The 27,689-nt window shown below is 51.7% G+C and overlaps 1 protein-coding gene and 1 non-coding gene across 17 annotated transcripts in view; one reads left to right on the top strand and one right to left on the bottom strand.

The window, feature by feature from the left end:
- Window positions 1-3,249: 3,249 nt before the first annotated feature.
- On the top strand, window positions 3,250-3,356 carry LOC111556716. The gene has a single exon (XR_002736426.2). It is a non-coding gene; the product is annotated as a U6 spliceosomal RNA (small nuclear RNA).
- A 5,284-nt stretch (window positions 3,357-8,640) lies between these two features.
- The window catches only part of JADE2 (jade family PHD finger 2), a 115,600-nt gene continuing 96,551 nt past the window's right edge, over window positions 8,641-27,689 (bottom strand). For 14 of the 16 annotated variants that reach the window (XM_045059007.1, XM_023255283.2, XM_045059018.1 and 11 more), the window contains 4 exons: window positions 27,026-27,490; window positions 18,240-18,357; window positions 14,698-14,826; window positions 8,641-13,384 (listed from right to left, as the gene is read on the bottom strand). In XM_045059007.1, coding sequence (XP_044914942.1) covers window positions 12,576-13,384; window positions 14,698-14,826; window positions 18,240-18,357; window positions 27,026-27,490 — 1,521 coding nt within the window. In that variant the 3' untranslated portion in view covers window positions 8,641-12,575. The remainder of the gene's footprint in view (window positions 13,385-14,697; window positions 14,827-18,239; window positions 18,358-27,025; window positions 27,491-27,689) is intronic. The other 2 variants (XM_045059012.1, XM_045058989.1) reach the window with 1 other exon arrangement.

Raw genomic sequence — 27,689 nt, 5'->3', positions numbered from 1 at the left:
TCTCAGGGTTCGTGAGTTCGTGTCCCTGTGTCTGGCTCTGCGCTGACGGTGCAGAGCCTACTTGGGATTCTTTCTCCCCCTTCTCTGTGTCCCTATCCCACCTGTGCTCTGTCACTCGATCAATACATACATACATACATACATACACTAACTAACTAAAAAAGAAAAAAAGTATCATCAGTCCTCTGGAAGTTGGGTGGCAGTGGGGCCCCTCTTGGATTCTCTAGGGCCTCATTTTGCCACCCTCCTTGGAGAGGCAATGCTCTGACCCTTCCGATTACCTGATGATTGGACAGCCTTTGCCTACCATTCCATGTGCCAGTGCTGGGCTGGGCAAAATAGGGAGGGTCCCTACTAGGGTTCTCTCACTCTCTTTTTTTTTTTTTTTTCCCCTCTCACACACAAAGCTTTGCATATGGGAAACCATTACTTATCACCAGGCACTTGCCAAGTATTGTGCTGGTGTTAGATTGGGTGCTTAACCCCACTTCCTGTCTGCCTTTCCTTTAGTCAGCAGGCATTTCCTGAACACCTGCCTGCTGGCACCTGGCTTCACATACATACCCAAGACATGGTGGGAGGCCAAAGGAAAAGGCCCTCAAACATTACGAAGAAGGTTTCTAGAAAGCAGGCACCACCAGAAGGAGTACAAACTGGTTAGCCGGAGGAGTGAGAGAGGATGTGCCAAGTAGGTACCCAACAAATACAAGGGCATGGCAGTAAAGGCCACATTGTAATTTTGGGGACTGGTGACCCCTGAAGGGGACTGTGTGTAGAATGTATTAGGAGAAGGCAAGAGTGGAGGGAAAGACTGGAGAACATGAAGCCTGACCTGAGGAGGAAGCAGGAAAATAGGGCTGCCTGTTTCCCATCTTCCGACCTGTTTCTCACCTGTAATGATAAGCATGTTATTTCTTTAAAAAAAATTTTTTTTTCAACATTTATTTATTTTTGGGACAGAGAGAGACAGAGCATGAACGGGAGAGGGGCAGAGAGAGAGGGAGACACAGAATCGGAAACAGGCTCCAGGCTCTGAGCCTTCAGCCCAGAGCCTGACGCGGGGCTGGAACTCACGGGCCGCGAGATCGTGACCTGGCTGAAGTTGGACGCTTAACCGACTGCGCCACCCAGGCGCCCCTAAGCATGTTATTTCTAACACCAGTTCCAAAACCCAATATTGTATGATGTATGACCATGTTTTCTAACCCACAGTAGGAGCTAGTGATCCACCAGGATAGCCTGCTCTTGGGGCCATCAAATCAGGATCAGGACATGCTATTTGAAGTTGGGACCAGCTGGATAGATGTGTCCTTCTTCAAATGCCACACTGATTGTTGAACACGTGTACAGGAGTGTGTGGCACTGACAAGAGGGAAGATGCTGATTTGAGGTAAAACTGAAAAACAAGCTTGAAGCTGTTAAGACAGCAGAGATTGCCAGCCTATGAAACACCTGACTGAGCCCTGGTATCAATTGCTGAGGATACTGCTGGCAGTGGGGGGGGGGGGGGGGGGGGAGGCGGGGGGGCAGGTGGAGCTGAGACAGGATTTGTCCCATCTGACCCTTCTCTCTGCAAACCTCTGACCCGGGACTGGTTTTGCTTGAAAAGTGTGGGGGTCTGGTGGCTCCATCTATCAAGCAATACAACTGTCATTGTAGGGGTAAGGAGGAGCATACCCCCCATTCTAATCCCCTGGGAAAGTACTGAACTCAAAGAAGTGTCAGATGGGCATGATAACTTAATCAAATAGCCCAAAGGGCTGTCCAGTGAACACTGGACTATACCTGATCTCTGTGGCTCCAGTGCTCAGGGGGACCCGTGAATAGGAACATCAAGTTTCAAGGAGAGAATTATAGTTGAATTTAAGGAAGACTTTCTTAGCACTGATGATTTAGCACATGGTTGCTTTTATTTTATTATTTCATTTCATTTCATTTCATTTCATTTCATTTTATTTATGAGAGAGTGTGAGTGAGGGAGGGGCAGAGTGAGGGAGAATCCCAGAATGGGGCTCGATCTCGCCCAATATGGGGCTCAAACTCACAAACAGTAAGATCATGACCTGACCCGAAGTCAGATGTTTAACTAAGTGAGCCACCCAGGTACCCCAGCACTGGGTTGCTTTTTAAAATGACAGTCTCTCTGTCATTAAAATTCAGAGGTTTTCTACAGAAGTGGTTTGTAACATGAGGTTTCACATCGCACCACTCCCAAACTCTGAGGTCCTGTCACCCAGATGCAGACCTTCAGAAGAGGGCCAAGCAGGAGCCAGGATTAATGATGCAAGTTGGTGCCAGTCCCACACCCTTTCTTGACTAGAAGAAAGTGCTCCTATGGGGGTGGGGGCAGTCCCTGAGATTTGAACATCCTTCTGATTCCTGATGCTTCTACAGGACACATAGCTCTTCTGAGACTTAACATTGGATGAGACAGCGATTAGGTCTGCCTGAGCTCTTTCCCAAGCCTCCTAGGCTTCCTTCTGTATGCTAAGGGCATGAATGTTATGGCTGGCATGGGAAGCAAGGCTATGGAATGAAGCACCTGCCACTGGAACCAGGCAGTCACCACCCATATCCCCAAAATGGGAGTTTGGAACACCCACGGGTAAAGGTTTATTTTGCTGAGTCACTTTTCTCCCTTGGCTTCTCCTGTAAACCCCAGCTGCTCTTACAAGTTTAATAAGTTGCTCACAACATTCAGTCCCTAGCAATAGAACATTCCTTATTTGCACAAAGGGGTGGAGGTGGGGGACAGGAGGGATGTCCTATTCACTAGTTATTGGGTTACAAGGTTTCAGGTGTACAGGATGGCTGCCAAAGAACTCAGGCCCAGGCAGCTGACTGTCACAGGTGTCACATGAGCTGCTTTTCTGATGACCACCAGATGTTTTATAACCACCCCCTATTTCAGCCCCCACCCAAAGAGTGGCACTTGGTCAGTCCCTTCCCTGACCCCAGACCACAGTTGTCCTGGCTGGGGGTAGGGAGGCCCAGGAGAACTTGTAAACAACCAGGCTTTGCCGGCTCAGATTCCCGGAAGTGAGAGTTAGTAAACAGATCCCTCTGGCATCCTCACTTCTGGTCAGTCTGCCAACGCTACATCGGTCAGACCTCCTCTTCTCTTCTCCTTACACCTTCAGTGACTTCTCATTTTGTCCACCTGATGCCTATGCCCACTTTCACTTTTTAGACACCTTGCATGGAGGGCCCAGCCGGAACTCTCATCCTCATTAAAAAAATGAAGAAATTGTGCTCGCTTCGGCAGCACATATACTAAAATTGGAACGATACAGAGAAGATTAGCATGGCCCCTGCGCAAGGATGACACGCAAATTCGTGAAGCGTTCCATATTTAAAAAAAAAAAAAAAAAAAAAAAAAGAAATTGAGGCCCAGAAAGGACCAAAATACAGGTTCTTAATTCTCCACTATGCCAACCCCCCAGATTCCATTTCTTCATTTGAATGCAGCTGGGATTCCCACCCCCCCCCCATAGTATTCTCTATTTTTTTTTAACTGGGGCAAAAAAATACATAGCATAAAATTTGCTCTTTTAGCAATTTCTAAGTGTAAAGTACACTACTGTCAACCATATGCACACTGCCATGCACCAGACCCCCAGAACCCCCTATCCTGCCTCCACACATGTAACTCAACTCGGGGTTTGCTGCTGGGGGAGCATTAATTTGAACACAACCCAAGGAAATGTCAAAGAATTTTTATAACTTGTCACAAGTAAGGAGACAGGGAGATAGCTGTCAAAGCACTGTCTCCTCTTAGGGTTAGTACAGGAGACTTTTATTCAGTATGCTGCAGAACGAGGGCAGGGAGCTTGATACATTAAGGAACTTACGCATATTTTGTGACTTAGACACTTGGGTTCAACTGCACATGCTTAGTATTTCCCAACATTAGTGCAGACACAGTATGTTCAAAACTGGCTGAAAAGCCCTCCACCCATAGGAAATCTTCATATTAGAATGAGTAAACGGTAACTTTAGGGCAACTTACTGGGCTTCTCTGCAAGCCCTCAGCTCCAGTTCAGCTCAAACTTGCTCCTACAATGGAGTATCCTGTGGAACACCTGGTCCTCCATCTCCTTGGTGGGAACTGCTTGTTCTCTAAAACAGACACAATCTTTCCCTGCTTTTGTTCCTCCCCCCTCTTCCTTCCTACTGACAGCTTGCAGCCCTTTGATCCAAGTAACTCCCCTTTGGGTCCTAGCTAACATACCCACTGAACAACCCCCACTTCTTCTGCCCCCAGCCCTGGCGCCCACCCCTCGGCTTCTTTAATTACCTCACAGAAGTTCTATCATGTAGTATGTGTCTTTTTGCAATCACTTATTTCACTTGGCAAAATGTGTTTAAAGTTCGTATGTCAGAATTTGCTTCCTTTTCAAGACCAGGTATGTTTCAGTGCATGAATCTAACACAGTTTCTTTATCCATTATCTTTTGACAGGCATGCTGTAGCTCTTGGCTATAGCAAATAGTATAGCAAACAATATAAACGTTTTAGATGCTGACCTGAGTCAGCAAATAAATGGTCTGTGGGCCTCAAATCCTAGCAAGCAGGATCCTTTCCAGGACACCTTGAGGTTCTGTTCAGCCTTGGGTTGGCATGTGAGATGTAAAGGGGGCTGTAGCACAGTTAGACAGGTGCAGCATGGGTTCTGGATGTCCTTGCCCGTGGCTGCATCCCCCTTTCCATTGCTTTCGAACTTCAAGGGTGAGAATTTCAGGGCTGTGGGGACAGTCTTGGATCTGCTTCAGTGTATATACACAACGGCAAATCACTCACCACACTGCTCCTCTACCTGGGACCCAGTATAATTGGAGGACAAGAGGCTCACACTAGGATTGCCAGGTAAAATACAGGATGCAATATTTAGAACATACTTGTACTTGGGGTGCCTGAGTGGCTCATGTGGTTAAGCATCCGACTTCGACTCAGGTCATGATCTCACAGCTCATGAGTTCGAGCCCCGCGTCAGGCTCTGCACTGACAGCTCAGAGCCTGGAGCCTGCTTCAGATTCTGTATTTCCCTCTCTCTCTGCCCCTCCCATGCTCATGTTCTCTCTCTCTCTCTCTCTCTCTCTCAAAAATAAATAAACATTAAACATTTTTTTTATAAAGAACATATTTGTACTAAAGAATTATTCAGTATTTGTCTGAAATTCTAATTCACTGTGTGTCCAAAACTGTTATTTGTTAAATCTGGCAACTCTACATTCTAACCCACTGAAGGTCTCCCTCACAAACCGGGACCAGGGCTTTAGCATCCCAACCCATTTGCCTTTAGAATGGATGGCAGGGATGCTTCTGAAATCCAGACCTGGCTTGGAGCACTGGGTGTTGAGCCCCACCCCGATACACTCAGCTTGGCCCAAGTTGCCTGCTTGACTGAGCCCACCTTTTCTCCCTTTTTGACTCTTGGCAGTAAGTCTGCCTGAACCCCAGAAGGCTGCCCTAAAATCCCTATTTCATGATCTCCTCTTTTATCAGCAACCCCCAAATAGTGATCACTATGCCTTGTGTCCTGCTTGTGCTTCTCCTCAGGGTAATGAAGAGTGGGTGGCTGAGGCAGACACTAACAGGGACAGCTGCAGCTCAGAGTGTGGAGGAGTTGGCCCTTATGGATGCCCCCAAGAGCCTGGTCAGGTGAGGCTGGAGTGTGGAGGTCACATATGAAGGGGAGCCTAGCATGAGACCACTTTGAGCAACCTGCATTTCTGGCATGGGTCCACAGTGACTCCGAGTCCTGAAACCCTCTCCTAGAAAAGGGCCTTGGCTGCCTCTGGCACCTCTGGGCACAGCCAGAGGTGCAAGGAGAGGCACTTAGGCAGTCTCTGGGAACACGGAGCACTCCCTCTGCAAACCACTAGTGATTCCCTTCCTTGCTTTAGCAGTTAGGGGACAGCAGGGCCTGGAAATCCTTGGTTCACTTACCCTACCCAGGGTGGATGCCCCACAGGCCTAAATCACTGCCTTATCTTCTCAGGAGGTCTCTTGTCCCTTTAACAGCCTCCCTGTTCCTGAAGGCAAAGATCTTCCTCTGTGCTGGCTCACGAAGGGCCAAAGGGCCATGGAGAGGGGGTCACTGGTGTCCTGGGGACAAAGAGGTCTAGGGTTCTAAGACTCGGGACTGCAGGATTGGTCCTGGCCCTGTGTGCTTTGGGACTTGGAGGTGGAGGCATCTGGGGTGGGGCCAGGCAAGCAGCAGATGGTACCCCATACCCCATCTTGCAGACAGAAATTTGGTGAGAACAAGGGAAATTCAGAGACCACCTCCCCCCCCCCCCCCCCGGCTTTACACTCACAATATGGTCTCAGTGAGTAATTGCACACTGCTCTGGGGTTACATGATTAAAGTCTGTCTCCCACACTGGCCTGGTCTCTCCATAGGGACATATGGTCATCCTAATGTCCTCAGGGCCCAGTAGCAGGTGCTCAGTGAGTACAGAATCAATTCAGGCAAGATGGAAGGGTAGATAAATGCCATACCCTTCCTGGGAGATACTGGGAGAGTACTGGCCCTTCATGAGGGTGTGGACAGGTTGGTCCACACTCGTCCTGTCCTGTCCTTGTAGGCAAGGACAGCAGAGGCAACAGGGGCAAAGGCCTAGGGTCACCAACCAGCTGTGGGACCCCTGCCATGAAGCAGTTGTATGGACTTGAATGGGTGAAGATAGGGAGCCCAGAGGGACCTGGCTGGGAATTAAGGCCAGGTCTACTCCTCTGCTTTCCCCCATAGAAGCAACCCAGGAGAAAGCCGATGGTCTGTAGGGCTACAGTGCCAGTGGAGTAGCTACTAGCCACATAGCTATTGAACTTGAAATGTAGCTAGTCCAAGTTGAGATTTGCTAGGGGGACCTTGGTGGCTCAGTTGGTTAACTGTCTGGCTTCGGCTCAGGTCATGATTTCATGGTTTGTGAGTTCAAGTCCTGCGTCAGGCTTTGTGCTGGCAGCTCAGAGCCTGGAGCTTGCTTCAGATTCTGCCTCCCTCTCTCTCTTGCCCCATTCCCTGCTCACACTCTGTCTCTCTTCATCTCAAAAATAAACATTGAAAACATTTTTAAAAAATCTTAAATGCCCCCAAAACCCCAAATTGAGATGCACTAGAAGTATGAAATACATACTGAATTGCAAAGACTTAGCACAAGAAAGAATGTAAAATATCTCATTATAATGGTTTTACATTAATTACATGTTTAAGTGTACATGGATCTAATAGGTTAAATATAATTATTAATTAAAATGCATTTTACCTGTTTATTTTTACTTTTAAAAAGTGTGGCTACTAGAATTACATGTGTGCTTGCACTTGATTTCTATTGAACACTGCTGCTTTAGATGCACAGGTGTCTTAGCCTCTCCTGCTCCACATTTATCAGCTAGGTCAGCTTTCAGGTGTGGGTCTTGCGGCAGGCCCCCTGCAGCCCTCATCTGGACCATGGTGGCCCAGTGAGCCTGGCATCATGCTGGCGGAGGGAGGGAGGAGGGGGAGGCTGGGGTGCCGAGCCCAGGGCAGCTGGCCCAGAGAGCAGACAGCTCCGAAGGCCAGCCAGTTGGGTTGGCTCCCGTGTTCTGCTGTGTGGAGTCACAGAACCTTGGATCTGGAGGCACCCTTGGGGACCTATTGCCCATTGCACCAGTGACAAAACAGCAAACAACCAAGTCAGTGGTCCCAGAAGCTTGAGTCCCAATTCAACCCCCTTCCCAAACTGCCTCCCCTGGGGCTCTCAGGGGAGGTTCAAGACCCCTTCCTAGTTTGCAGTTTGATGCATCTTTGCACATGCCGAGCCCTTTCAGGAACTCTGTTGTCCCTTTTTAATCCAGCTGCCCTTGACCAAGCAACTGTTTATTCTTCAGGTCTCCACTGCCTGGAAGCTCTAGATGGCGGGACCCTAGTGGTATACAACCCACCACACTGGCAGAACGAGGTATATGGCCGATAGATTCATTGTTGAATGGCCAAATGAATGCGTGGTGTCTCTTCCTTAGGGAAACTCTTCCTGAAGCCTCCCATCCCCCAATCAGCCCAGGCCTCCATATCTCCCAGTTCCCTCATCATCTGCATCCCTGTTGGGTCATAAAACATAAAACTGAAAAACAACATAAAACTGAAAAACATCCCTGAAACAACATAAACAACATCCCTGGGAGGCAGGGATGGTAGCTACATTCCTAACACTTTCCAGAGCCTGGCATGGAGCAGGTGCTCAGGAAATAATGAATGGAAAACACACACCTGGGCCAACATCTCCCCTGATGTAGGGACAGATGCCCAAGGTTCCTGGCGAACCTACCAACTGTCCCAGGAAGGTGGCTCACGGGAGGTGGGAAGAGTACAGCAGTCTAGCCTGTGACACTGAATTTCTCCTCTTATCAGAGGTGTGGCTTTGAGTACCTCCCTCACCGGCTCTGAATTCCGGGGGATGCCAACATCAAGAAACAAATGAAATACTGCCCTGAAATACAGTATGGGTGTTGAGCGCTATGCCCATCCCTATTAGCACTCTTTACGAGGTAGCAGTAGGTTCCGAGGGACACGCTGAGAGCACTCGCTGACTCACTTCGCCGGCTGGTGGCTGTGGACCCCCTCCTCCACTGAATGTAACAGAGCCGCACACCAGCCAGCACAGAAAACATTGCTTTATTAACTGCGTTTGCCAACACACGAGGAGTGCAAAGGGCTCCTTGAGACACAGGCCCTGGTTGGGGCCAGGGTCTGGAAACCCTCATGAGTGAGTGGGACAGGATGGGACTAGGAGCTACGCAGCAGCGGCAACACAGAATCATGCAGGGCATGGCGGGCACTGGCCACGGCAAAGCGGCCATACATTCTATTGCTCGTTAAGGGTAGCGAACATGGACAATGTACAAAAAGGAGAAATAGGTCTTTGCGTTAATGAAAAATACATTTTTTCTCTACAAAGGAATCTTTTCTAATACAAGAAAATAAATATTGCAACATAAGCCAAAAATAATTTAAAATTGCTCTTTTCAATATATTTTCAATATTTCTCTTGTATATTAACAAATGGCACATCACTTTCTTTGAAACAAGGACAGAAGGTGTCTCCTCCTGTGACATTCATATCATCCCCCCACCCCGAGCCGTTTGTGGAGCACAGAGTGTTGTGCATCTGAGGGACAAGGTGGCAGGAAGTGCCTTAAAGAACAACCAAAAGTCCCAGACTCCAGCCCTGGCTCTTTGGCCAATGTGGCCAGCTGGGCCAGGGGCATGGGAAGTGGCCTCCCCAAGGGCCTTAGTACAGGCATCCAGACCATTCTGCAGAGCTTCAGGCATGGCCAGAGGTTGGCCACATCTGGCAGTGAGCAAGGAAATGCCAAGTTCAGCTGCTGCCAATGTCTGTTAGTATCATCGGGCAGTCGATGCTCTAGAAATTGCCCCAGCAGGTCCCACAATATGCCCAAATGCAACACGCAGACATGCACGTACGTGGACACACGAGACGTGCCCTGGCACATGCATACCTACAGACTGGCACCCACGTCCGGAAACCCAGGTGGCTTCTCTAAGGAAACCGAGACCCTGACATAGCAAATGCTCATACACTGTCACAAAGTCAGAGCTCATTTAATAAAATAAACCCTTCTACCTTTCTTCTCCTTATTGACTTTAAAATACATTTGTGATCCATAAAAATACTTTCCTTGCACCTCATCCTTCCTGGCTGTGATGAGGAGGAGGACTGTGCAGCCAGGACCAGGAGAAGGGTGGATGGCAGCCAGGAGGAGTAATAGGAGCTTCTCCCTCCTGGGAGAGGGCCAGTGAGTATGGTGGGCAGAGGTGCTCAAGCAAAAGATCTGCCTCAGCCTCTGGCCTGCAAAAGGACTTCTGTCTCGTTCCCTGCTTCCCCCCTCAACCCCAGGGTTGGCAAAGCTGTCTACACTGTGGACAGGAGATGGGAAAAAGAGTGGAAAGGGCTGCGGCTAATGGTGGGAACCAGTATCCTTGTCCTCTGTGTGGTCTTGCTGGACATCCCAGAGGTGGACAGCTGCGGGGCAAGAACAGCTCTAGGGCCAGGTCTGGGAGTTAATGTTCTCCCACCTCCCCCACCAGCTAGCCTAACAGATCCCTGAGCCCTGCGCAGGACACAGCCCCAGGGATAGTCCAGTCCAAAGCAAGAGCCAACACAGAAGGGAATCCAGAGGCCAACTTGGGTGGAGTACCCCTGAAGGGTGCTGGCTGCCCTTCCTGACCCCAGCCAGACACGCTGTAGTATATTCCCTTCCGTGTTCTCTCCTGCCCTCCTGCCCTAGCCTCTGTCCCCAGGGAGCCCAGACTTCGCCTCCGTATGCCTGAAGCGGTGGGAGGGGGACAAGCGTGGAGTCTACTGGGCAGGAGCCATTCCTGGCACCCCACCTCTCCCCCTGGCAGAGTTTGGTTGTTCTTTAAGCTCCTCACTTGGTTCCCTGTGAGGTCAGACTGGGCAATCTGGCACAGACAAGATTGTGACCCAAAGCACGGGGAAGGAAGGAGGACTGTTCAAAGGCAGTAAACAGAGAACGGGGATGGGCCGCTGGTGCGGACACTGCACTGGCCGTTACTACCAAGACGGCAGGCAGACTAAATTCCACATGGTAGCTTGTGCCATTCCAACGCCCAGAATCCTTGAAGCCCGCCCCGAGTCCACTCCAACTGGACACATTTGCCTGATCTTCTGAACTGAGTCCTAGCTTTGTTTCCCGTTTTGCTAAAATTCACATGAAACCGTGCGTCGATGACAATGCCACTGTCGTACCTTGGAAGTTCTGGAGTCAGGGGTGGGTGGTCAAGCTGCTGCCCATCCCGCCGATTTGCACGTTGAGTGTTTGTGTGGGGAGAACCACATGGTGAAGACCTTTGCCATGCTGGTTTTGCTGTCACTGTTCTTCCCCTCTGTGAGTCTCAGAGTTTAGGAAAGCTCACAGTGGGCCCAGCCCAGGACCGGAGTCCCAACACCTGGTTCCCGCGTCCCAATTCCAACGGTTCAGCAGCAGAACAACATCTTCTTCCAAGAGCCTGGGCTCCTCTCCTTGGGTGTGTACAATGAACATGTCTCTCTACACTTTGTTGCTAAAGAACTCCGTTAAAAAAAAAAAAAAGTCCAAGCGACAAGTTGTCAGGTCCAGGCTGTGCTGTATTATGGTCAAAATATTCTTTGGCATCCACAGAATGATTCGACTGATTCACTGGACTTATGCAAGATTTCTTGTCGGAGAAGTTCTGGCTTCACCAGTGGTGGAAGTGACCCAGGAGTAATTCATAAAACAAAAAAAACCCATGTTTTCACTGAATTCCTTTTATTGTTTGTTCCCTGAGCTATCACCCTGGGGCCACTCCACTGACACTCTTCAGAGCAACTACCTGGGACCTAGGGGATGGGACAGAAAAGGTGGGTGGGTGGTGGTGGGTAGGGAGGGCAGAACCAGGGAAGGGGGTAACGGCTCACAGGGACAGAGGAACCAGGAACATCCAGCAAGACTTGAAACAGCCACAGCAGGCCAACACGGCCTGCCCCGGGCCCCGGGATCCCACTTGCTTGTTGGAAGGAGGAGTTTCCAAAAGGAAACCGAGGAAGAAGCTCATCTCATAGCAGGACTGGAAAATTTGAAAAGGCAAACGGTCTGGTCTGGTCAGGTCAGCTGTCTGGGAGTGACCAGACGTCAGCCGAGACTGGCCCCAAAGGAAGGAAGGAAGTTGGAGCCCCAGAGCAATTCTCTAAGTGGGGGGAGTCTGAGCCCCACGCCCCTGTCTGGGCACTGGCCCTCCCTTGCAGCCCTCCACCGGCACTGGCGGCTGGCTGGCTGTTTGGGAGTCCCCTGAGTAAATGGCACAGCTCAGGAAGGATTCTAGGAACCCCTTCTCAGAGCCGCCGGGCTGGGCACTGGCAGGGGTGGAGCAGCAAGGGAGTGGAGGGTCGCGGGGTGGGCGGGCAGGCCTCAGATGATGTGGGTTTATCAGGAACAGCAGTGGTTCCTCTGGAACCAGCGGGCCCTCTGCGCCCCCTCAGTGCTTTCTTGTATAAGCTCGTTGTGCTTGTGACAGTGAGTAGACTCTGGCTGGGGATCACTTATTATACTTCCTTGGGGATCAGTGGAGTGCAGCAGGACCCCCCAAATGGACCCCAGTGGAATTTGGGGGCAAGGCGGGGCAGGCCCTGGGCTGGCCCATCTACCATGAAATAATGCCCAAACGACGGTCTGTGTCACCCAGTGGCAGCGGGCTGGAGTCCTGAGCTCTTCTTCGCCTCGCCTACATCTAGCCAGGAGCCCAGCAATGCCGCGTGGGCCGGGGCGGGGTGCTGCCGCGGCGGGGATGGGGCACAGGACCTGCTAGAGCCCCTGCGGCCAGAGCCGTGGAAGGAATTCTAACGTCCTAGGCCAGCACAGAGGAAAGACAACAGTGTGGAATTCAAAACTCTCTCTATATTAAAAATAAAACCACAACAGAGTGGCAGTCTCAAGGATCTGAGACACTCAGCAGAGATTGGAAATGGCAGTTGTGACTGGGCTGAGGCCTCGTGGGAGGACCAGGGCAGGGCCTGGGACAGGGTGGGGGTGACTTAGGAGGCCAGTACCCCCATGCGGACCACCTCCTCAGCCCCTGCTTCCCGGGGAGCCCGCTGCACCCCACTGTCCTCAGCTTCCACATCTGAGTCGCTCATCTCTCCATCAGAGAAGTAGCCGTCAGTCTCAGTGTCAAAGTGTAGGCTGACCTTGGGCCTCTCGGCCACAGCAGAGGGCGGTCCTGTCCCAGCATCAGGCCCGGTACCTGGCGATCTCCGGGTTCCCTTGTTTTCTCGGGGCAGCCGGAGCCGGCCCAAGGGCTTGGGGCTCACTGTAGGGCCAGGCACTTGGACATTCGAGTCGGCAGCCATTGGGGCTGCCTCGTCCAGGGTCTCAGGGGCCAGAGGAGGGGGGCTGTCGGGGGCCGCTGGGATGGGACAGTCCCCAGCTGTGGGACTAGACGGCAGGTGGGAAGGCGTTCGCCGCGTTGGTTTCCGGGCCACTAGGCCCTGACCACCCTTGCCGCTGGCTGCATCCTGGCCCCAGGGCTTCTTGGGGGATTTGTCCGGAGTCGTCCGTGAGCCAGGCCCGTCCTGCGGTGGCTTCTTCTTGGCAGGCAGGCGGGTGCGGCCACGGGCCTTCCTGGCAGGGTCCCCAGGTCGCAGTGAGGGGTCCCGCATGAAGCTCAGCAGTGTCTCCTCGTCTTGCAGCAGCTCCTCTGACAGTAGCCCCGGGGCGGGGTCTTCGCGGTGCCCATTGTTTAGTGACCACTCGCTCATGGCCATGTTCTCTGCTGTGATCTGCACTGACTGCGCCAGCCAGCTGTTGAAGAAGGTGCCATCGATGGGGAATGAGGTGGACAGGCCTGGCCAAGGGGAGAGAGGAAGCAAGTGAAACGCTTGTAGGTGTGTATCCCACCCTTTCAGGAAGCCCTCCCGGACCCTCCCCAGCAGGCCACTGTGCACCTCCCTCCCTCTCTTCCTCTTGCCAGACCCAATTAAGCCATCTTGTTTGCTGATCCCTCCTGTCAACACCACCAAAGAGGGACTATATGGGTCCACACCATATACCCCTCTCCCCAGGACAACCTACTCCCAGAACTGGCTTCATGATTTGGAACCCAGAATGTAAAGTGAAAATGTGGGCTCCCTGTTCAAAAATTATTAAGGTATTTCAAGGTGACAACAGTAGAGCATTAAACCAAGCAAGAGCCCTTTGAGACTGCACAGGTACACACACCCATGAAGCCGGCTCTGCACCTCTCCCATCCTGGGGACGCAGAGGATGAAGGAATGAAGGAAAACGCCTCAGGCCACCAGGGGGCGCTGTTTTTTTGTGAGAATTATTTCTGAAGCAGACAAGTTGGATAGGGTAGCCAAGTGCATCTGTGTAGAAGGTCCCTCTTGGATGTCAGGGCCAGCAGGTGATACTGGGCCTTCCTTCTGATACCCAAGTGGTCAAGTGGTCCCATTCCTGAGAATGAGGGACATACAAGATGACATGAGGCTTCCCTGCTGGAGACAGGTCTGGACAATTCCACTGTCATCCCTGAGGAAGTGTTCTAGGGGAAGCATGTGATACCCTGGGAGAGAAAGCCCAAAGCTGGGGGGGGGGGGGGCGGGTAGAGGGCTCAAGGGCTGTTCTGCTTAATGTAGGAGCACTAAGGAGTCTGTGACTGACCATGTACTGGGCCAATACCTGTGGCCACTCCTTTGGGTCTCTCTGGGTGGCTCCAGGAAGGTTCCCTAGTGCTGAAGGGAAGGCTCATTTGAGAAATTCCAGCAGAGTGGGACCAGGATGGAGAATTCTGGCTGACCCTCATTTCCCAGCATAGGGCTACATTCTGTAAGGGCACAGAGGGCCCACATGCCCCCTGAGGACTCTAGGAGTCTGGCTAAGAGAATGTGAGGGCAGCTCCTGAGACCCTGGCCCAGCCTCCAGATGTACAAAAGGGGAATTTCTTGGGATGCCAGATGGGACAGAGACCCTATCTACTTTCCTTTATGGTTAAAAGGTATGAGCACCTGGGCATGGAAGGGCCTGGCTAGCCCTCTTGGGCTTCCTACTCTGTGCAACAGAAGTGCTGGTGGACCTTGCTGGCCTTAGGTTCGGGGCTGCAAGTGGAGTGATGGTGTAAGCCTGGCCATGTCCGCCAGGCCAGTGTGGCCACTCACTCACCCAGCTGCCCCAGGACTGAGTCGGGTCCCGCCTTCACTTTCTCTTTCTTCTCGGGGCTGCCCTTCGGGCCCTCACGGCCTTTCCTTTTCGAGTCGCTCTTCTTGCCCTTTGCTCTCTTCCCAGACCCCTCTGCCAGGGAAAGAGAGAGCAGGAGGGAGGCGGTTACCCCGAGCAGCTCAGTCAAAACCAAGATCACTATGGGCCATCCATATGATAGTCCTCTATCACCTGTGCCTCAACTTCCAGGTCACTTTGCCCTGCTAATGTGTCCTAGGCTCAGAGCCGCAGGACCTGAGATAAATGGGGCTCCTGTGAGTCAGGGACAGCTGGTGGGGAACAGAAGGTAAGTGCCTACTGCTGCCCTTGAGGAGGGCACAGGGCCACAAAGTGGGTGGAGGACCCTCCTCCAGGACCTGGAATGCAGTCTGACATCTACATGGCCTATAGATGTAGGGGTGGGGTGGGAGTGCTGGTGGGTGCAAAGGGTAACTACAGGTGAGTGGCCAGGTCAGGGCCTTCAATGCTAGGCCTAGCGGCCAGACATGGATGTGGAGAGAAGTCTGAGGACTATCTGAGGAGTCAAGAGATGTGGGTTCTAGTCCAGCCATAGTGGTCAGTCCCATGAGCAAGTCTCCTGCCTTGGCTTCTTGGTCTGCTCTCGAGGTCACACAGCAGATAGCAGACTCGGGGTGCACACCTGGCCCTTATATTCTTTTGGTCTGTGACCACATAGGTTTAGGGAGCCACAGAAAACACTGGAGCAGGAGAGGGACATCTGCAGGGGGACGCCCAGCTGCCAGAAATCTTCTCCTAAGTTTTTCAGCAGGAGTCTGGAGCGCTTCTCAGATAAAGGTTTACAAGAAATTTGAGGGATATGGACTCTCCCTAGCTGTGCTGCTAATCCCCTGTGCAACCTCAGAATCCTCATCTCTGACATGACACTCCTGCCTACATGCTCTGGAGGGAGATTTCTAAGGTTTCCCAGTGCCCTCAGGAAAGTCTGAGCTCCTTCTGAGGCTACAAGACCTTGCACGTCTGATCCTAGCAAGACCCCAACCTCACTTGAGACGTGGTCCTTTTGCCCAAGTTGCTGCTATGCCAGCCTCCTTCCAGTTTCTCTAAAAAGACAAGCTCCAGCCTCTAGGATTCCAAATTTTACTGCTCTTCAACTGGTTCATGGCCTAAATATAACTGCCACAGGAAGGCTTCTCCAGTGCTCCGGCCAGACAGGCCTTGACGATATGCTTGTAGCCATATGCCCATCCCAGGGGTCATCAGTTTTGGGCAGAGGCAAACCAGTCTTCTCCCCCATGTCTCGCTCTGAACAAAAGGATGCCTGATGCTGCCACTCAGCTCCAGGAGCTGCAAACGTCCCCAGATTCAGTGTGGGGATGCAGACCTAGCTCTTGACCTCGTTTCTGGAATCCTGTGCCTGAGGGTACTATAGGCCTTGCCACGTTCTGTTACCCTGATTGTGGGCCTCTCCTTCTGCAGCTGGACCTCTCACCACAGTGAGGTCCTAAGAAGCCAGACACATAGCTCCAGGATCACCACTGCTGTGAAGCCATCTCTGGTACTTCTGTCCCTGCACTGGTGCCAACTGCAGCCCCTTGAGCACCACTTTCCTTTATCTTTCCAGATGGTGAGCTCCACAAAGACAGGAAGCCTATCCATTCTGCCCATGGCAGCGTGCCCCGCAGTACCCGGCACAGGGCTTGGCATCCTGTCTACACTCAGTTTTAATACTCGCTGAAAAAATCAACAGAGGAGAAGGAGCCTGGAGAGCTCTGGCAGCCACGAAGCTGCCAGTCTTGGGGATGCATGGTAAGCTCTGACCTTTGTATGGACACGACCCGGCCTCACCCAGGACCTGTTTTTGGCAGGGCTGGTTCCTTGGGCCAGAGTAGGTGGTGATCCCAAAGTGCAAATGAGGCAGCTTGGCTCAGACAAGGGTGGGGCGGTACCAGGTCCTCAGTCATTCGTTCTGGGGGTGGCCCAACAGCTCTGGTTCCTCTCCACTGCAGGCCTAGCCTGACCCAGAGGCTGAACTAGCAGCGGCAGCTCCTGGCTCAAAATATCTTGCCACCGAGCTGCATGTAATTCTACATTAGAGGACCTTTTTTGAGTTAAGCATTGCCCTTCTGAACATGTAAACACTCTGGGAAGGGCCCTGTGTCTGGCAATATCCACACAACTAGCAGAAAACAGCGACACTGGAGATTCTTTGGCCTTAGATTTCCAGATCTCTTAAATACATGTCACGGGAAGAGTTTAAGAAGAAAGCAGACAATCAACATCACTTATCATCAGGGAAATACAAATCAAAGCCACAATGAGATACTACCTAACACCTGTCAGAATGGCTAACGTTAACAACTCAGGCAACAACACGTGTTGGCGAGGATGTGGAGAAAGAGGATCTCTTTTGCATTGTTGGTGGCAATGCAAGTTGGTGCAGCCACTCTGGAAAACAGTATGGAGGTTCGTCAAAAAATTAAAAATAGAACTACCCTACGACCCAGTAATTGGACTACTAGGCATTTATCCATGGGATACAGGTGTGCTGTTTCAAAGGGACACATGCTCCCCCTTGTTTATAGCAGCACTATCAATAGTCAAAGTATGGAAAGAGCCCAAATGTCCATCGATGGATGAATGGATAAAGAAGATGTGGTATATCTATACAATGGAGTATTACTTGGCAATCAAAAGAATGACATCTTGCCATTTGCAACTATGTGGAACTGGAGGGTATTATGCTAAGTGAAATCAGTCAGTCAGAGAAAGACAAAGATCATATGACTTCACTCATATGAGGACTTTAAGAGACAAAACAGATGAACATAAGGGAAGGGAAGCAAAAATAGTATAAAAACAGGGAGGGGGACAAAACAGAAGAGACTCATAAATATGGAGAACAAACTGAGGGTTACTGGAGGGGTTGTGGGAGGGGGGATGGGCTAAATGGGTAAGGGGCACTAAGGAATCTACTCCTGAAATCACTGTTGTAAATGTTAAAAAATAAAAAATAAAATTAAAAAAAAAAGAAGAAAACAGACAAAAAACTGCTAGTAGGCATCCAAATTTTATCAGATGAGGTCAGAGAGAAAGAACACAGAGGTCCTCTTCCATCTCTGGAGCAGCTGCCTGATTCAGGATCAACATGAAGCCACGCAGGGGTTCAGGGAAGCTCTCTAGCTTCTGGCCCCTTCCTGTCCCAACACCAGCTTAGAGCTACTGTGCACGCGCAATCTACTCCTGCACCACTATGGCCCTGGAACTACCTACGTATCCCCAGTGGACCAGAAAGCCCCCTCAGGAGAGGCCTGATGCCCACATTCCCATCTCTGGCTCCTTGCCAACCAACATACAAATGAGGCCCTAGTAGGTCCCAACTTGGCCTACTTAACTGGTTCTGGAAGGTCTGTGTATGGGCCAGTGGCCCCCACTAGGACCTGAATACACAAACCCTCCTTGGGACCTGGCCCATTGAGAGTGTGCACGCTGAGCGGTGGCTGGCAGGGGGCAGGGAAGATGCCTACCTCGACACAGGTCCTGTTCAATCAGTTTCATCTGTAGGTGGAATATCTGTTCCTGGAGTTTGCAGATGGCGTGTTTTGTTCTCTCACGCCTTGTTACCATGTAGCACAGATTTCTAACCTGAGGAGACAAGAGAGAGGTTTTCCACTTAACTCATGGGCAGCCACACCTAACCTCCCAGCCCTGGGGTGAGGGTTGGGGGGGCACTGCTGCCTAACCTGCCTGGGACATCTAGGAATCAATTCCCAAGCCTTGAGTGTGTCCTCAGCCCTGAGCCACAGTTCTCTGGTCCAAAACACAGGCCAAGCACAGCCTTGACTCTGCGGCTCCCACTGGGCCTGGGCCAGAGCAGGCAGGGAGAGCATCCAGTTAGCTCAGGCTGGTGACTCTACCTGCCTTCTCTAGGCATGAACTTCCTGGCTCACTCTGCCATGCTGCCCTGTGGCTGCCCTCCCCCTACCTACACAGTGCCCCCAGGCTCAGTGGGGCCTTTTAAGGTTACCAATTCCATCCCTCTGCCTCCTGTCCAAGGACTCTTGTCCATCAAAGATATTCCTCAGCCAAAAACACCATGACAAGGCCAACTTCTATCCTGAGACACAAATGGCCATGGTGCAGAGAAGAAACAGCTCCAGCAGAGCAGCTTTGAGTAGTCAGGTAGTCTCTGACCCCTGGGGCTGAGTGTGCCATGTCCACTTGCTGCACTAAGACCTAAGCCAAGCCCATGCCTGCTCTGGCCAAGGCCCTTCCACATGGCTATGTTCACTCAGCCTGAGACAGAAGTTCTCAGGAGGAAAGGCAGGGGCCTCTCTGACTGCTTAAGGGCCGCTAGGAAGAGAGTCTAGTCCTTTGGAGACCGGTTTGCTTAAGCTCACTCTGCAGCTGTTCTGGAAGCACCTGAAGGATGGGCCATGTTGCTCCCCATCCACCTGGTGCCTTTCCCCAGTGTGCCATCCCCTCACAGCTGCTCTCAGAGTATATCACACTTCTGGGCCCCTCCCTCAAGACATTTCCTTGTTCCACCATGGTCTTTAGCTCAGGTTGAAGCCTCCAAAGCAGGGACAGATGGCCAGAAGCTGTGCCCTGGAATTCTGGGTTCCACCAGGGTCTGTGCAGCTGAGGCCAGTACTTCCGTCTGCAGATGGGTTCCATCTTCAAAGCTGAGTTCAGGCTGCATGACCTTGAGTTGCCTGGGAGAAACCTATGGGTTCCAGAGCCTCTGCCTGTTATCATGACTTCCATTTCTCCTGGCCTGGGGGTAGCTGTGATCACACCTCTCTGTGGACATGGATGTCCTCCCTTCTTTCCTGAGCTCAGTGGTGAAGGATATCCCAGAATGTCAGCTCCAGGCTCTGTATGGACTCTAAGGAGCATTCCACCCTTAGAATGTGTGTACCCAGCCTAGACCACAGACATGGCCATTCAAGGCAAACACCTCCCCAAAGGGGCAGCCGCCTGGCCCCAGCCTAAGAGCCGTTGCTTCCTCTCAAATCCTGGACTTCCTCAGGAGCTCCTCATAATCACACATCTCTAAGCACCAGCTTCAGCTCTGGGAACTCACATGGTGTTCGCCCTGGCGAAGCAGTGGGCAATGCCATCAGGTCCCTTTTTTCTGAGGGCTTGCTGCCCAGCAGGGCAGAGAGATGCAGAGCAAGTACTGACAGGACCAGGCAGCCCTGACCCAGACCTGGGGGTGGCAAGAAGGCTTCCTGGACAAAGGGACGAGTGGATGTTGATCACACAGAAGTGCATCAGCTGGGGATGAAGATCCAGAGTAAGGCCAGGCAGGGGAGAGGCAGAGCAAGGCCCTGTGTCTACAATGCTAGGCCAAGGGCAGCTGGGGGTAAGGTGGGGTGAGGCAGAAATGCTGAGACCCTGGCATCACCCTTCAGGATCCAGCTCTTCCTTGCTCACCTCCAGAGCCACCCCATCAGTCCCTAATGAACATAACTCTTTCCCATCAGCTCCCTCCATTTCCTGGTCACCTGCACTGGCTCCATCTGGATAAGTAGGCATTCTGGCCCCTCTGCTATCCCAGATCATCTTCTTGAAATGTAAATCCTCCCCCTGTTAACACTTCCACTGTTTTCCCTCCTGGGTTGAACAGTGCCTCCTGCCAAATTTTGTCTACCTGGAACCTCAGATATAATCAATTATGATGAGGTCATACCACATATTAATGAGCCCTAAATCCAATGACTGGTGTCCTCATAAAAGGCTATGTGAAGACACATATAGAGAGAATGGTATGTAACAACACAGACAGAGATGGAATCATGGGTCTACAAGTCAAGAAATGCTAAGGGTTGCTGGCAATCAGAAGCCAGGAGAGAGGCTCGGAACAGATCCTCCCTCAGAGTCTCTAGACAGAATCAACATTGCCAACATCTTGATCTTGGATTTCTGGTCTCTAGAACTGTAAGAAAACATATTTTATGGCACCCGGGTGGCTCAGTAGGTTAAGCATACGACTTCAGCTCAGGTTTGATCTCACCGTTCGTGAGTCCAAGCCCTGTGTCAGGCTCTGTGCTGACAGCTCTGAGCCTGGAGCCTGCTTCAAATTCTGTGTCTGCCTCTCTCTCTGCCCCTCCCCTGCTAGCACTCTGTCTCTCTCTCTCAAAAAAAAAAAAAAATAATAAAAAAAAGGAACCTCCAGAAGGCCTTCCTTCCCTGTCCACTGCATCTAAGCAGCTCAGCATTATTCTCCCTGAAACCTGGTCTGCTTCCCTCCTGGGAGTCACATGGCTTCGTGTGCATGGGGACCATGGGGGTGAAGAGAGGTAGACAGACTCATGACTTTGAAGGCCTCAAAACAAACCAGTCAATACATCAAACCTAAAAACAGTTCAAAGTCCAGCTTTTAAAAAATTTCCCGGGGCGCCTGGATGGCGCAGTCGGTTAAGCGTCCGACTTCAGCCAGGTCACGATCTTGCGGTCCGTGAGTTCGAGCCCCGCATCAGGCTCTGGGTTGATGGCTCGGAGCCTGGAGCCTGTTTCAGATTCTGTGTCTCCCTCTCTCTCTGCCCCTCCCACGTTCATGCTCTGTCTCTCTCTGTCCCCCCAAAAAAAAAAAAAAAAAAATTTCCCAAACATTCCACCATTGAACTCACTCTAACGTTAATCCTTAACAATGACATGAGCTTTAGAGGTGCAGAGTCCCCTTCAAAGAAACCACTACTTACTTCATCACTTTCTATTAAAATACAGATTTTTATTTTATTTATTTTTTGTTCTTTCATCTGAAACTTCACAAAAAGGTTTCTCACAGCAAACCCAAATGAATTACTGGCATCAAGATCCCTTGGGTGGCTGGTTAGAAACACAAATTCCCAGGCTTGGGGGAGTGTGAAAGTCTCTGGTGGTTGTGTCCTCAAACAGATTTTATACAGCACTACATAATCTGAGAATTACTGCCCTAGGCCAGGGGCCTCCAAAGCGAGCTGTATAGGCTAGATAGTTCATTACGGCACAGGAAGGAAATATTAAAGCAAGTACTGGTATATTTTTTGATCCAGTTAGAAATTCTGACTATGTTTGTTTCATGATATACAGTTGTAGATATGAATGAGGCATGAAAAATACAATATATTGCAGGTAAATGCTCCATGTTTTTCCTGATAAGATGCATGACACAATCAGTACCATCTGGAGATTCCTGCTAGGCAAGATAGGAATGCTTCTTTCTGTGAGAATCCCAACAGTACCCACCTTCTGTGGTTGGTACACTGGTCATGATGTGACCACTTGTTCCCACCTCACCCTGGAACCATCGATGACTTCTCTAATTTCTCGCAAGACTGTTGGTTACATAGCTACATGTTACTGAATGTTGTGGAGTTCCACTTCTGTGATGGCTTTTGGGGACGAAGTATTAATATCACCTTAGAAGTTCATCCAGGTTATTAGGTTCCTGGCACTTGTCATTATTGTTTTTTCTGATTATAAACATAGGAAGTTCTCTTTAAAAAAATCAGAGTGGGGTGCCAGGGGGCTCAGTTGGTTGAGCGTCCGACTTCAGCTCAGGTCACGACCTCATGGTTTGTAGTTTGGGCCCCACATCCGGCTCTGTGCTAACAGCTCAGAGACCACTTGAGATCCTCTGTCCCTTTCTCTCTCTGCCCCCTCTTGCACATGTGCTCTCTGTCTCTCAAAAATAACTAAACATTAAAAAAAATCAGAGTAAAAAAAGATGAATCAAGTAGCAAAGTCCCCCCAAACTACAGATTGGTAATAAAAGTAGGCTTTACATTTTGAGGAAATTGTTTTGTTATCAGTAAGTTTTACAGAGTGAGCCTGAATGTGGGTGAGGAGGTTGGAGGGCCAGGGAGGGCTCCCAGCCAGTTATCCTGAGCTAGACTGGACTAGTGTTGGGCATTTGTGGAGACTAGGGAGATTGTGGGGGACAGGCTTGGACCTATGGGCCTGTTGGGCACGAGAGGCTGGAGTTCAGAAAGGAGTGTGGGATGGATCAGCCTCCTGATGGGGAGCAGAGTTGTGGAGCAGACCGCTGAGAGGTCAGACTGAGTGTGGTGAACTGATGATCACTGGGGACAGGGAGCGCTCAGAGAGAGCAGAGGACGGGAGGGTATTAAGGGGGGGTCTGGTCAAAGCATCCACACAAAACGTATTTCAATACCAAAGGCATGTCTGACTGTGGTAACCACTGCTGAGAAGGATGAGGATGGAGAAGTGGCCACTGGATGTAGGTGATGGGAAGTGTTGGTGGCCCTAGTAGATGGTAGTGGCAGGAGCCTGGCCGGAGTGGGAAGCAGTGAGGGAAGACAGGAAGGGACAGATGGGGGTTAGGGCAGAGGGCCCCATGCCTGGAAGGACACATGGAAGGAGGATGTGCTTTTGGAGATGGCAGAAGGTGAAATAGATTCAAATCTGGGAGACTGAGCAGGCATGAAGGGAAGGCCAACTCCCTTGCTGCAGGGTGTGTGCTGGGGGAAGGGGGAATGGGGGAAAAAGGGCAGAAAATCGATAGGGAGGGCTTTACAGGTGAGAAGCTGGAGGGGTCTGGTCTGATGAACCGGAGGTAAGACTGAGGGCCCAGAAGGGGGAGACTTGAGGGAGGTGGAGCCAGGGTGCAGACAGGTGATAGGCTGGGGAGTCTAGAATGTCCCAGAACAAGGCTGGCTGACAGGAACCTTGGTGGGGTTTATCCACTCACCACTATAGGATTCCTACCAGGTAAGGCTCTGCCAGGTATGTGGCCTTCACACAGGGATAAGGGCATAGGCAGTGAGCTAATAATGCCACATGGGGTGGGGGTGAAGAAAACAGGGACAGTGAAGAGTGGGAAGCCTGGAGGGGGTGCTGAGCAGGGAAACAGAAGGCTGAGTAGGAAGGGGGATTTGAGGATACAGGGTTACTGATGAGGGAGCACTTTGAGGTGGCGACTAGGTTTCAGTGAGATGCAGACACTAATGGGTTGGAAACATTCTAGATATGGGAGCTATGGGGGCTGAGGAGCCAGAGTTCTGGAAGCCAAGGCTGCCTTGGACAAGGTAGGCTTTGGTGGGAGGCCAAGAAGAACATGATTTGGGCACTGAGGACAGAGTAAATGGGGTATGACCAACCTGACAAGGAAGCAGGTGGGTGGCAAGTATGGGGAGGGCAAGGTCTTCTCCTTGGTAGAAGAAATAGGGCCTTGAGAAGATCCCACATGTCCCTCCTCAGGGAGGGGGGCAGATGTCTGAGAGCTGCCCCCACCCTCCCAGGCCGGGTCATGCTCTTGAGTAAACTCCTGGTAACTGGATCCAGAGCCACAGGCACAGAGGCCCTGCACAGCCCGAACTGCCAGCACGGTTGCTAGGGGACACCAGTCGGCGTTTGACAGGCTGCTCATCAGCACCGCAATTTTTTTGTCAGCTGTGAATAACTCTGGGAGACAGCAGTGGCCATGCCTTCCTGAGCTGCCTGCTGGGGCCAAGGCCGGCGGCTGAAGTTTAAGGAAAACACATAAAGGCTGACCATAAAGTGGGACTTCAGGCTAGTGGCAGCAGCGTGGCCCTGCCTTCTGCCTCTCTCAGCAAACCTCTTGCCTGGCCTCGGGGGGACACGTCGATCAGGGAAGATACCCTATTTCATTCCCAGGTCCTAGCACTGGGCTCACGCTTTCAGTCCTCCACGGAGCCCCTCTCTGCAAGCAGCCCACTCTTCTAAGAGCCAGAACAGCAACAATAACCACGATGAACAGCAGAGGTCACTGTGCTCCCATCACCACTGTGACTCCAAGGTCAGCTGGCTCCTTATTCCCATTTTACAGAAAGGAAACTGAAACTCAGAAGGCACAGAGCCGGGAAATGCTGGAACTGAATGCAAACCCACAACTGCCCAAGGCATCAGTCTCAACCCCGACTTTGCCTCCCTGATGAATCCAGCCCAAGCTGGCCTGGTGCCCAGTCAGAGGCTGGATACTCTTGGCCGTTGGCACTGGGCCACGACCAGGCCACCAACAGTCATGGGTCTCTGCAGAAAGCCTCCCCTGTGGCGGAGCTCTCAGCCCTGTTCACTCAAGCAAGCCACCAACGCGGCTCTGAAAGGCCCTGAGGCTAGACCTGGAGGGGATCAAGCTGGCACAGGGCTCTCTGACTCTCCACAGCTTACCAGGGCTGCACACGCCCTTGCCTCACTCTCAGCCAGCACCCCTTCAAAGTCGGCCCTGTCTCCTCTTCCTGGAGGAAGAGTGGGTTGGTTCACACCTGACTGCGGAGAGTCCCACCAGAGGCCTCTCTGCATGGCAGCTCTGGTTGCCTGGGAAGTTGCTGGCATCCTAGCCCTTGACCTTGGCCCCTTAGCCACATTTGTACCAGCTGACAATGAAGGCAAGAGGGTGGGGGATGCTTTTGCTCAGGAAATGTACAGAATAGGAGGTTAAGCCAACATTTCTCCTGGTGACAAACCCCATCCCCCATCCAAGCCCAAATGCAACTCAAACCCTAGAAAACACACATTCCTCTAACACTTTCTGTCATTCATTTTCGAGAGCCCTAGTTTCTTCACCTGCTCATTAGGGCCAGGAGAATCTACTTTGCCTCTACTTTCAAGATAATGATTAAATAAGTAACCCTGCCCTCTGGCCTCCGTGCATTGTCCAGGCGGAGCCAGTGGGCTGACCAGCAGGACCAGGGAGGTCAGACTTGAGGGGTCTTTTGGAGAACAGCAGGAGTAAAAGCAGGGTGTTTGCACTGGAGGCCTGGAGCCTGCAGACTCAGAGGTGGCCTGAGGACAACTCTGGATGCAGCTTTGGTCTCTGAAAGTACTCGATGTCCGAATGTACCTGATGCCACTGCCACATGACACAGGAGGCTGGGCTGCCCAGGAAGTAGGGGCTGCAATGTAGATGGCCTTGTTCTCTGCCCTGGCTGGAGCCAGGGACATCTGGTGTCCCCACTCTCCACCTCCCCCTTCTGATCTGGTGGCAGGCTGGCTGCCAGGCGGTAAGGTTCCCTCTCAGGCCATCGGGGTCACTTCCCCCTGACCAGGCCTCAGGGCAGAGGAGTACGGCTGAAGGAGACTGGGGAAGCCAGGTCCAGTTTCAGAGGCTCCACCTCAGGTTCCCTTCAACACGGCACAACATCCGTGAAGTTGTTCTACCCATTTTACAGACTTGCCAACGAGATGGACATAAGAAAAACAGCTGCCTCGGGTCATACAAAGCCCCATCAATGCTTTCACTCAGGATTGTTTCCTTACAAGGACTGGGGAAAGGACAGACGTGTGTCTGTGCTCATGCATGAAAGACATTATGACATGATCCCATGTGCTCTCGAACCCCAGAACTGAATGTCCCTAAAACAGCACCTGGGGTTCAGAGAATATCTGGTTTCATCTTTAGATTGCCTCCAACTTGGTGGTAGTACTTTATGCGTTGGAGGAAACACAGTGGGAAAGTAAAGTCAAGTTCAAGCGTATTCTCCGTGGAAGGTGTAATTTCCTCATCTTTTCTTCTGGGGTAGTAGGAGGGAATGGAACCTTTTGGGGGCTCCCATGCTCTAGGCAGAAAGCAACTCTCACTATCCCTTAACCACCACAGCTCACCCCAAAGCCATGGTGTCTCCTCATCTTACTCTGCTCCCAGAACTACCACCTTGGACCAAGCCAAGACCACTGATCTCCTTAGTACACAGCTGGGGGTAGTTTCAGCCAACCCATCCACCGTAGACCCAGTGACTGGAAGTTGCAGCCAGAGGGACAGTCCCTGCTTAAAACATCCTGCAGCTTCCACACACACTTTGGTCTACCCACTCAGCTTCATCCTTCTACTCCACACAGGCTGACTGTGTCTCCAGCCCATCCATATGCCCCCACGCCCCACGTTAATACCTGTTTTCCTTGCCCTGGTCCAGAACATGCCTAGTGGGCTGATACAACTTGCTGCAATTCCCAGTTTCTCCCCTGCCTGATTCCAAGCTGAAGTTCATGTGTTGGGAACAGGCTACAAATGGGGACAGAAACCAATAGAAGCTCGAAGCCTGGGTTGTGCCCCAGGTCTGATGCCCTAGAGCCTCAGGAACACAGCAGGGCCCCTACCATTCAGGCCCATAAAAGGGTTGGGACAAGAAGGGCTCAGAGATCCAAGGGCTAGAGGCTTCCCTGTTCTGCATAGTATAAGTTACCCCCACCTTGTCAGGAAACTGGAAGCCCTCAGCCCCTTGGCCAGACATCACCATTTGGAGTTGGAGAGCCATGGCTGCTGCAGGGCGGTGTACATGGGGTGCAAAGACCTCCTAGGATGCCCACCAGACAGGCCGGCAGGTGGAAAAGTGACAGGGGGACTCACCCTCTCCAAGTCCTGCCGCAGGTGTGTGAAGAGCTTCAGGCGGCGGTATAGGACGTCCTGCTCCTGCTGGGCCAGGTTGTCCACCTCGTCAGTCTTGGGGGTCAGCAGTGGCTGATTGGCGTTGGCTTTCCTCTTCAGTTTCCAGTACTGGTAGATAAAGTCAACCAGCGCCTCAGCTAGCTCCAGCCGCTCAGCCACCTCAGCGGGCTCCACCAGCTCGTAGAAGTCTTCCTCTAGCTGCTGCAGCCGCTGTTTGCGTAGGGTCACCTTCTCCAGGTCCTCACCAGCTGAGCTGGGCTCCACGGGATCAGAAGTGGGCTCACCCCGAGGACCCCCGTCACTGTGCTCCTGGCAGAATGACTTGAACTTGACCTCGTCATTGTCCGCTAATATAGTCCGCATTTCCAGGCCATGGTCAAAGGCGCATGTGACGTGAAATGCTGTGACACAGGAAGGCATGGAGCACTAGAAGGAGAGGAGGGGAAATATCAGGCATGAGGGAGCCCTGGTAGGAAGGAAGAAGGATGTAGGCCACTCTCCAGGGTTCCACTGAGAACCCAGGATGCTGGTGAGACCCTATATAAAATGGCATGGACCCCCAACATCCTGTGGGTATGGAAGGAGCTGTGGTATGTGGGAAGGGGGAACTCTGGGGGAGCCTGAG

This window comes from Felis catus, chromosome A1, assembly GCF_018350175.1.
Source record: "Felis catus isolate Fca126 chromosome A1, F.catus_Fca126_mat1.0, whole genome shotgun sequence".
In the NCBI taxonomy this organism is placed as follows: domain Eukaryota; kingdom Metazoa; phylum Chordata; class Mammalia; order Carnivora; family Felidae; genus Felis; species Felis catus.
This window is presented reverse-complemented; position numbering and strand designations above follow the sequence as displayed.